Source organism: Bos indicus x Bos taurus, chromosome 18 (genome assembly GCF_003369695.1).
Source record: "Bos indicus x Bos taurus breed Angus x Brahman F1 hybrid chromosome 18, Bos_hybrid_MaternalHap_v2.0, whole genome shotgun sequence".
Classification (NCBI taxonomy): domain Eukaryota; kingdom Metazoa; phylum Chordata; class Mammalia; order Artiodactyla; family Bovidae; genus Bos; species Bos indicus x Bos taurus.
In genome coordinates, this window is record NC_040093.1 from 17,258,802 (window position 1) to 17,269,747 (window position 10,946).

Consider the following 10,946-nt stretch of genomic DNA (forward strand, 5'->3'; position numbering starts at 1 on the left):
GGAACCACCTGGAGGCCTGGGAAGGCGACTGCTGATCTAGTCACTGGTTATCGGAACTGACATTTTATTAAATTGGAAACTATTAACAGTTAAGTCAGATGGGGTCGTCAGGGAGCGGTTTTGACGCTGGGGTGGGAGGTAGCTGGTTGGGGCTCCGGCCACTGTGGACTACGATGTCATCGTATTCATCCTGGGGGCAGAGGGGCCAGGCAGAGGGGCTCAGGCAGCTGCCACCTTGCCCACTGCCCAAGTTCCCCCACCCACCGTGGGAACCGGGTGCTGCGTCGAAGCCCGAGGTCCCCGCTCCTAAGTCTAAATCCCACCTCCTAGTTCTCTCACCACCTCTTCCAAGGTCACCTGTGTTCTCCCGGCCCGCAGCCTCGCCAGTCCTTCAGCCGCCGCAGGAGGGTCTCCCCCTCTGCCCCACTTCCCTCTCCCTTTACCCAAATTCCTCAACCCCTGCCAGTCAGCGACAACCCCTGCCCACAGTCATGTCTCGCTGACTGGGCTCTCCAAGGAAGCCCCTTCACCACTGGCTGAGGTCGTTCCCCACTGCTGCCAGTGTTCGAATCACTGCTGCCCAAGGTCACCTTCCCACAGCCTGCGTTCTCCCGCTCTTGCTCCCCGAAAAAAATCTCCTGCAGCCATCCTCTGCTGCCTATGTTTACCAACCACTACGACCGAGGTTTTATCTCTCTCTCCGCTTGAGTTCTGCCTCTGCCACTGCCTTCACTTCTCACCGGCTGGTGCCTGAGCTCTCCCCACCACCCCTGTCCAGGTCTCCCCTGATACTGCCTGCATGGCTGCCTGAGCTCTCTAATCAGAGCAGCCCCAACATCAGCGGGTCTCAGTGAGCTGCACAATGTCTCCTCTCCCCCTTCCACCTGCCCGCTTTTACCCTGGCCCCCCAGCTGGGCTGCCCGCTCTCTCCTGACTCACGCCCTCATCCCCGCTCTCGCTGTCGCTGCTGCTGCTGCTGCTGCTGCAGGGGCCAGGCTTGTCCTCGTCCTCGGGCTCTGGGGCTCCATGAGCACGGAGGAGGCGGGCGAGGATGGCGTTGGGCCGGAGCATGGCACTACCGAGTGGGGTGCGGCCACCATACATGCGGACGGCGGGGTCAGCACCGGCCTTCAGGAGAAGCTCCAGTACGTCAGCTGCTTGGGCCTCCACAGCCAAGTGCAGGGGGCTCCGGCCACAGGTGGGCTCCTGAGGGGTGCAGCAGAGAGGTCACTGGGGCCCTGCCCCACGCGGGGACGACCTCCCACCCTGCCACATCTTCTCCGTAGGGCAGCTCACGGGTTTGTTGAGGTCGGCTCCTGCCTCCTGGAGCAGTCGGACCATCTCTGCGTCTTTGTGGATGACAGCCACGTGGAGTGGGGTGTGGCCTAGGGACAGAGTGACCGACGTCAGATGATGGAGGGGTGGGGACTGGGCCCCCAATGCCACTATCTTCAGGGAAGGTTTGGTGACCTGAGGTTGATGGAGTTTGGGTCTGACTTCTGCATTCCTGGGTATATCAAAGAGGCCCTGTATCCCAAATCCCTAAGTCTCAGGTGATCTGGAACTTGCTGGCAGTGCCAATGCCTGGGTTGTGAGGTTGTCTGGAGGCTAGGGGTGAAGAGCCCAGGGGCTTCGGACAGGGGACCTGAGTCTTTGGTCTTACTTCACAAAGAATCAGGTCCCCAAATTCCTGGGTCCATGTCCTTGAGGGGTGAGGTGGTCCCTGAACCCTGGGTCCTCACCTTCCACCTGTGGTGGGGGTCTGGTGCCAAGTATTAAATAGTTGGGCTTAGAGACGGGGTAGCTAAGACTCTGATGCGAGGGCCCTGGGTAGACAGAATCTATTTTCCCATGAGGTCTGGCTGAAGACGGCTGAATCTATTTTCCCATGAGGTCTGGCTGAAGACGGCTGTCCCTGAACCCCGATATCAGCCTCTGGGAACCTGAGTCGCCAGAGTTTCAGAGGGCCTTGCCTTTGAGTTCCCTTGTCCCAGGTGGGCTGGGGCCTGTGGTTCTCAATAACCTGGGGCTGAGCAGGCGTCCTTGGTCCTGATGCCTGGGTCCCTTGAGTAGTATTATTATTACTGGGATTATTTCCCAAGCAGCCAAGCTCTGCATCAGGAGAGCTGAGCCCAGAGCCAGCTGAACCCAGCTGCCCTCGCTCTTCTTGGGAGCCTGGGCCCTTCATGGTGACTGGGGACCCTCACCCTCATAGTCTTCAGCCTCCAGCTGCAGTTTCCAGTCCTCTTCACTCTCATCCTCTTCTTTCTCCACATCAGGTTCAGAGTACAGGGCAATAGGGGTGTGGTCGGTGTCAGGGGTATGGTCAGAGCCCTGAGCGAGGTAGGTTTTGGGGGCTCCCCTGGGGCGCTGGGGGCGAGGCTGGAGCAGCACGCGAGCACAGGTGTGGGCCCCCACGCGGCAGGCCAGGTGCAGCGCCGTGTGGCCTCCACGCTCCGCCACCAGCAAACTGGAGCCTGCTGCATACAACTTCTCTACCGCGGACGCCTCCTCCAGGATGGCGGCCAGGTGCAGGGCCGTCTGCAGGAGCAGAAGGCAGGGATGAGGGGCCATACTGAGAATCCTGGCCCCCAAGCCCTACGCTGTCCACGGGCGGCTCACCTGGCCCAAGTCATTCTGCAGGTCCAGGTACTCGGTACCAGCTGCAAAGCCTAGAAGGAAGTCCAGGAAGGGCTCATGCTGATGAATCACCGCCAAGTGCAGTGCCCTGAGGACAAGGACCAGGGTCAGAAGGCAGAGGTCAAGTATTCTTTTTATGGTTTGCTTGCTTTCATTTCCAAGGTAAACCATTCAATAACACGGTAATCCAAGCCTATGCTCCAACCAGTAACGCTGAAGAAGCTGAAGTTGAACGGTTCTATGAAGACCTACAAGACCTTTTAGAACTAATACCCAAAAAAGATGTCTTTTTCATTGTAGGGGACTGGAATGCATAAGTAGGAAGTCAAGAAACACCTGGAGTAACAGGCACATTTGGCCTTGGAATACGGAATGAAGCAGGGCAAAGACTAATAAGAGTTTTGCCAAGAAAACGCACTGGTCATAACAAACACCCTCTTCCAACAACACAAGAGAAGACTCTACACATAGACATTAGCAAATGGTCAACACCAAAATCAGACTGATTATATTCTTTGCAGCCAAAGATGGAGAAGCTCTATACGGTCAGCAAAAACAAGACCAGGAGCTGACTGTGGCTCAGATCATGAACTCCTTATTACCAAATTCAGACTTAAATTGAAGAAAGTAGGGAAAACCACTAGACCATTCAGGTATGACCTAAATCAAATCCCTTATGATTATACAGTGGAAGTGAGAAATAGATTTAAGGGACTAGATCTGATAGACAGAGTGCCTAATGAACTATGGATGGAAGTTCATGACATTATACAGGAGACAGGGATCAAGACCATCCCCATGGAAAAGAAATGCAAAAAAGCAAAATGGCTGTCTGAGGAGGCCTTACAAATAGCTGTGAAATGAAGAGAAGCGAAAAGCAAAGGAGAAAAGAAAAGATATAAGCATCCAAATGCAGAGTTCCAAAGAATAGCAAGGAGAGATAAGAAAGCCTTCCTCAGTGATCAATGCAAAGAAATAGAGGAAAACAATAGAATGGGAAAAACTAGAGATCTCTTCAAGAATATTAGAGATACCAAGGGAACATTTCATGCAAAGATGGGCTCGATAAAGGACAGAAATGGTATGGACCTAACAGAAGCAGAAGATATTAAAAAGAGGTGGCAAGAATACACAGAAGAACTGTACAAAAAAGAGCTTCATGACCCAGATAATCACGATGGTGTGATCACTCACCTAGAGCCAGATATCCTGGAATGTGAAGTCAAGTGGGCCTTAGAAAGCATCACTACGAACAAAGCTAGCGGAGGTGACGGAATTCCAGTTGAGCCATTTCAAGTCCTGAAAGATGATGCTGTGAAAGTGCTGCACTCAATATGCCAGCAAATTTGGAAAACTCAGCAGTGGCCACAAGACTGGAAAAGGTCAGTTTTCATTCCAATCCCAAAGAAAGGCAATGCCAAAGCATGCTCAAACTACTGCACAATTGCACTCATCTCACATGCTAGTAAAGTAATGCTCAAAATTCTCCAAGCTAGGCTTCAGCAATATGTGAACTGTGAACTTCCAGATGTTCAAGCTGGTTTTAGAAAAGGCAGAGGAACCAGAGATCAAATTGCCAACATCCGCTGGATCATGGAAAAAGCAAGAGAGTTCCAGAAAAACATCTACTTCTGCTTTATTGACTATGCCAAAGCCTTTGTGTGGATCACAATAAACTGTGGAAAATTCTGAAAGAGATGGGAATACCAGACCACCTGACCTGCCTCTTGAGAAACCTGTATGCAGGTCAGGAAGCAACAGTTAGAACTGGCCATGGAACAACAGACTGGTTCCAAACAGGAAAAGGAGTACGTCAAGGCTGTATATTGTCACCCTGCTTATTTAACTTCTATGCAGAGTACATCATGAGAAACACTGGAGTGGAAGAAACACAAGCTGGAATCAAGATTGCCGGGAGAAATATCAATCACCTCAGATATGCAGATGACACCACCCTTATGGCAGAAAGTAAAGAGGAACTCAAACGCCTCTTGATGAAAGTGAAAGAGGACAGTGAAAAAGTTGACTTAAAGCTCAACATTCAGAAAACAAAGATCATGGCATCTGGTCCCATCACTTCATGGGAAATAGATGGGGAAACAGTGGAAACAATGTCAGACTTCATTTTGCGGGGCTCCAAAATCACTGCAGATGGTGATTGCAGCCAGGAAATTAAAAGATGTTTACTCCTTGGAAGGAAAGTTATGACTTAACCTAGATAGCATATTCAAAAGCAGAGACATTACTTTGCCAACAAAGGTCCATCTAGTCAAGCTTTGGTTTTTCCAGTGGTCATGTATGAATGTGAGTGTTGGACTATGAAGAAAGCTGAGTGCCGAAGAATTGATGCTTTTGAACTGTGGTGTTGGAGAAGACTCTTGAGAGTCCCTTGGACTACAAGGAGGTCCAACCAGTCCATCCTAAAGGAGATCAGTCCTGGGTGTTCATTGGAAGGACTGATGCTAAAGCTGAAACTCCAATACTTTGGCCACCTCATGCGAAGAGTTGACTTACTGGAAAAGACCCTGATGCTGGGAGGGATTGCGGGCAGGAGGAGAAGGGGACAAGAGGATGAGATGGCTGGATGGCATCACAGACTCTATGGACATGAGTTTAGTAGGCTCCGGGAGTTGGTGATGGACAGGGAGGCCTGGCGTGCTGCGATTCATAGGGTAGCAAAGAGTCGGACACGACTGAACAACTGAACTGAACTGAACTGGGTTTTGTTTTTTTGGTGGGTGGAGGGGTTGTTTGTTTGTTTTCCTTCTTATGAGGACAAGCACTCTTGCATTCATTCCTTCAACAAACGTGGAGGGCCCACTGTGTGAAGCATGATGACCCACAGCTCTAGAACCAGCTGTCAGGAATCTGGAAGGGTCAGGTCAGAGTTAATTCAGCAAATTTATTTAATCAATGTGTTTTTTTGTTTTGCTTTGGTTTGGTTTGGTATTTTTGGTTTCTTTGGTGTTTTATTTCATTTTTTGTTTTTGGCTGCACTGTGCGGCATGTGGGATCTTAGGTCCCTAACCAGAGATGGAATCCTCGCCCCCTGCAGTGGAAGCAAGGAGTCTTAACCACTGGACCACCAGGGAAGTCTCCAATGTTTACTAAGTAGGACTTCTACTCCCTCCCAGGAAGAAGTAGCATGGACCAGGTTTCATGCCCGTCTCAAATCGAAGAAAAAGATCAGACACAGGGACTTCCCTGGTGGTCCAGCGGCTAAGACTCCGTGCTCCCAATGCAGGGGGCTCGGGTTCGATCGCTGATCAGGGAGCTAGATCCCACACGCTGCAACTAAGACCTGGTGCAGGCAAATAAATAAATATTTTAAAAAATAACAAAAAACACTACAGCACCTAAAACGAAAAATATGCTGGATGGCATTAACAACAGGTTACATGTTGCAGAAAATAGATTAGCAAACTTCAGGAGTTCACAACAGCAACTGTCCAGAATGAAACAAAAAAAACAAAGAGAAATATTTAAAAATGGAAAGAACGTCAGTGAGCCATGGGATATATCTGTATATAAGCAGCCCAATATACCTGTAACTGAAGGAAGCATGGGGCTTCCCCAGCGGCTCAGCGGTAAAGAATCTGCCTGCCAATGCGGGAGTCGCAGAAGACACAAGTTTGATCCCTGGGTCAGAAGATCCCCTGGAGGAGGGCATGGCACCCCACTCCAGTGTTCTTGCCTGGAGAATCCCATGGACAGAGGAGCCTGGTGGGCTACAGTCCACAGGGTTGCAAAGAGGCGGATACAGCGAGAGCAACTTCACACACACACACACACACACACACACCAGGGCCCAACATGGAAACTCTGTTCGAAACCAACAATAAAGACAAATACCTTCAAAGCAGCCAGAGGAAAAGATACCTTAAGTACAGAAGAATAAAAATAAGCATGACAGCAGATTTCACAAAGGAAATAATGCAAGAGAACACAGCGGAGCCACTTCTTTAAAGTACTCAAAGACAGGCTGTCAACCTAGAATTCTTTAACTCAGCCAAAATATGTTTCAAAGACGGAGACAAAATTACATGCTTTCAACTACACAGAAGTTAGCGGAACTCATCACCACCCGACCCACATCACTAGAAACGTCCAAGGACACTTGTAAGCAAAAAGGAAGATGACATCAAACAAAAACATGGAAAACCAAAGAGTAAAGAACACTGAAAACAGTCACTATATGGATAAGTACATAAGATTTTTTCTTTCTCAATATGTAAATCTTCTATCTTTTGATAGGTCTTAAAAAGAAATGAGTGTTTAAGCAAAAATAACAACGTCTGAAGTTTAGAATACATGGATAAAGGAAGTCTATGACAACAACACACTAAAGGCCAGGAAGAGACAAATGGAAACACACAATTCTAAGGTTCTTTTATGTCATGAGAAGGAGCATAACAGCACGTAAAGGTGGCACATAATAAAGCTAAAGTGGGGACTTCCCTGGTGGTCCAGTGGTTAAGAATCTGCCGCACCAATGCAGGGGACGCAGGTTCGATCCCTGGTTGGGGAGCGTGTACTAAGCCCACGGGCCACTATAAGCCCTAAAGCAGGAGTCAGCAAACATTTTCTGTAAAGGGCCAGATAAATAATTCAGGCTTAGTGGATGCTATGGTCTGTCTATTACTATTCAGCTGTGCTGTTAGGATACAAAAGCAGCCATTGATATGTATTGATAAATGAATGGGCGGCACGGCTGGATTCTAACAGAACTTACTTTATGGAGTCTAAAATTTGGATTTCATGTAATTTTCACTTGCCATGAAACGTTCTTCTTTTGACTTTGCTCCAACCGGTTAAAAAGGTAAAAAACCATTCTTAGCTCACAGCCATACAAAAGCTGGCGGCTGGCGGGATTTTGCCTGGAGACCAGTTTGCCAACCTATCTTTCACAGCAACCACTAAAATAAAAAATAATGAGTAAAAGGTAACAAGCTGAAAAAAGAAATGCAATGGAACAAAATTTGCTCATTCCAAAAGGCAGAAAAAAAAGGTAAACAAAGGAGAGATAAGCAGAAAACTAATAACGAGATGACAGACGTAACCATATCAATAATTAATTAAATACAAATAGTCTAAACACTCCAATTGAAAGGTAGACACTGGACTTCCCTGGTGGTCTAGTGGTTAAGAATCCACCTGCCAACGCACTGGCAGTCAGGGGGCATGGGTTTGATCCCTGGTCTGGGAAGATTCCATGTGCTGTGGGGCAACTAACGCCATATGCCACAGCTGCCCGTGTGCTCTAGAGCCCGTGCTCCCCAACAAGAGAGACCAGCACCGTGCGAAGCCTGCACAGCACAGCTGAGAGCAGACGCCACTCGCCACAACTAGACAAAGCCTGTGCGCAGCAACCAAGACCCAGTGCAGCCAAAAATAAACAGCTAAATAAACACAAATGTTCAAAAAGGGAGAAGCTGTCAGACTGGATGAAAAAGCAAAACCTAGGGTCTTCCCTGATGGTTCAGTGGTTAAGACGTTGCACTTCCAATGCAGAGGGCCAGGGTTCAATCCCTGGTCAGGGAACAAGATCCCACATGCTGCAACTAGGAGCCGATGCAGCCAAATAAATTAAAAATAAATATTAAAAAAAGAAAAAAAAAAGAAAAACCTAACTATATGATGCCTATAAGTAACAGCTTTTCAAATAAATTTAAAAGTAGGTTAAGAATAAAAAGATGGAAAAAGATATACCATGCTAACGCCTGTCAGTCAAAAGAAAGAAGGAGTTTTTTAAAATGAGAGTAGATTTCAGAGCAAGGAATATTACCCAGGATAGTGAAGATTATTTCACAATGATAAAGAGGTCAGTTCAGGAAGAGGACACAATAAACCAAAAACATTTGCACCCTTTATAACAGAGCATCCAATCACATGAAGGAAAACCTGATAAAACAACAAGGAAATCCACAATTATTATTGAAGATTTCAATATCCCACTCTCAATAACTGAGATCAAATAGACAGAAATTACCGGCAAGGATATAGTAGACTTGAAAAAGAGAAGAACCAAAGAAACCAGCACAGGACGTACTGGTGGTCTAGTGCCCAAGAATCCACCTGCCAAGGGAACACAGGCTCAATGTTTAATCCGGGAAGACCCCACATGCCTCGGGGAAACTAAGCCAATGCACAGCAACTACTGCGCCTGTGCCCTAGAGACACTGCTCCGCAACCAGAGAAGCCACCAAAATGAGAAGCCCTCACACGGCAACTAGAGCAGCCCCGGCTCACCGGAACTAGAGAAAGTCCGTGGGCAGCAAGAAAGACGCAGCACAGCCAAAAATAAATAAATAAAAGTTTTAGAAAAGAAACCCACACAACCTCTAACTGACATCTGAAGAACTACACTGAACGACAAGATAACGGACATTCTTTTCAACTGCACGCACGATAGAATTTAACTAAAAACCAATAAAAGGAAGGTATTTGGAATATCTGGAAACTAAATAACATACTCCTAAATAATCTACCGCCCAAAGAAGAAATCAAAGGAGAAATTAGAAACTATCCTGAATTAAGTGGAAATGAAAGCACAGCACATTAGAATTGATGAGATACAGCTAAAGCACTACTTTGGGAAATTTACATGAAACCTATATTAGAAAAATAGGAAGGTCTCAAATCAATGACCTCAGCTTTCACCTTAAGAGACTGGAAAAAGAACAAAAATAAACTCAAAGTAAGCAGAAGAAAGTAAATAACGAAAGTCAAAACTGAGATAAACACAACAGAAAGCAAAAAAAGAGAGAGAAAATAAATGAAACCACAGCTGGTTCTTTGAGAAGATCGGTGTTTCTTGAGTGCCTCCTATGGGTCAGGCACTGTTCTGTCACTGGGGCTATAACAGTAAACACAACAGACAAAAACCCCAGGTACATTCCCTCAATTAGGTCTTTATGACATTGTTCCTTCTACCTGGAATGTTCTCCCCAGATAATCTACTTATCTCATTCTTTCCTGCTTTATTTTTCACCAAGGAAATTACTGTCTTCTGACAAACCATTTTTTTCCTTTCATTTTTCTGTTTCTTCTCTCTTTCCTTCTCTCTCTTTCTTACTTTGTGTCTATACGGCTTTCTGTTTCTTTCTTTCCTTCTCTTTCTTTTTTGTTCCTCCCACCGTTCCTTTCTTCCTTTCTGTCAGTCTGTCTGCCCTTCCATTTATAGACTCCCACACTAGAATGTAAGCTCCACAAGGCATAAGTTGTGCTTTCTTCACTGCCTTATCACCAGCATCTACAACTGGGCCTGAAACGTTGTAGGTGCTAGATAAATACTTGTTTAACAGATGAATCCTTGCTGTCACAGAGTTTACATTTTCTCTTTCAGTGTAGGATTCGAAGATCAGTGCTCAGAAAGTGGGACCTTAGAGTCAAAAGCCAAATGTTAATTTTGGAAATCAAAATTTAAAGCTCCTAAATTAGGAGCTAAGGATCAAAGATCATATTTGGAGGTGAGATGTCAGAAGGAGCCTGTGAGCTATAGTTTTAAGATAGGTCTCAGGACTGGGGTCAGGAAGCTCAAATTGAGCTTTGAATGTGGAATCAATCAATGGATGTGAAACTCTGAGGACCAGAGTTTCAGAAAGGACGGGGTTATGATAAAAACTAGTTTGGAAACTGATTTTATCAAGGGTTAGACTTGGGGGTTAGAGGTCAGAGTAAGCATTAGAAGACAGATTTAGGATTAAGAGGTTGGAAAATCAGTATCAGGGACTAACAGGGAATCAGATGTGGGATCCTAAGGCTCGGTGGGGCAGGCTAAGGTTCACTCACGTGTCGCCATCCTCAGTGACGTAGCCGAAAACGAGGGGCGCCCACGACAGCCCCGGGCCCAGCTCCGCGCCTAGCCCAGGTCCTCCGGGGGCCGCCGCGTCCGGACCCAGAGAGCCCAGGCCGCTGTCGCACCATTCATCGGCGTCCGCAGCTTTCCCCAAACACGCGACCCCGGCCATAGCCCCCAAAGCCTCAGGGGACCCCAGCGGCTGCCCGCCAGTCGCTGGGCTCTGCCTGGAATTCTGATGCTTCCGCCCTGCTGGGAATTCCCCAACACTGCCCCCGGACTCATCCAATCAGAGTCGGCTAAATAGTAAGCGCCCCGCCCTTATTATACACCATGACCAATCAGAGTATTCAGATGGACTGCGACTCTCTACCCTTTCCCACTCATTCCGCGCGCCCTTTACCAACATGGCTGCGGACGTGAGGCACTCTGGGATTCGTAGTCCGGCTCTCGCGTGTCTCCTCTTACCTCAGAGGGGCACGCTCGGGACGTTTTCTATGGCTCCTGG

At 47.5% G+C, this 10,946-nt stretch overlaps 1 protein-coding gene and 1 non-coding gene across 2 annotated transcripts; one reads left to right on the plus strand and one right to left on the minus strand.

Moving 5' to 3' along the window:
* Positions 1–37: 37 nt before the first annotated feature.
* On the minus strand, positions 38–10,709 carry NFKBIB (NFKB inhibitor beta). Its single transcript, XM_027515883.1, has 6 exons — positions 10,432–10,709; positions 2,623–2,728; positions 2,208–2,541; positions 1,297–1,385; positions 940–1,206; positions 38–190 (listed from the first exon to the last, which is right to left on the minus strand). Exons 1-6 carry the CDS (start codon positions 10,608–10,610, stop codon positions 95–97), a joined length of 1,071 nt encoding a protein of 356 aa, XP_027371684.1. The 5' UTR covers positions 10,611–10,709; the 3' UTR covers positions 38–94.
* TRNAG-UCC lies at positions 8,109–8,181 on the plus strand. Its single transcript has one exon. It is a non-coding gene; the product is annotated as a tRNA-Gly (tRNA).
* Positions 10,710–10,946: the final 237 nt, after the last annotated feature.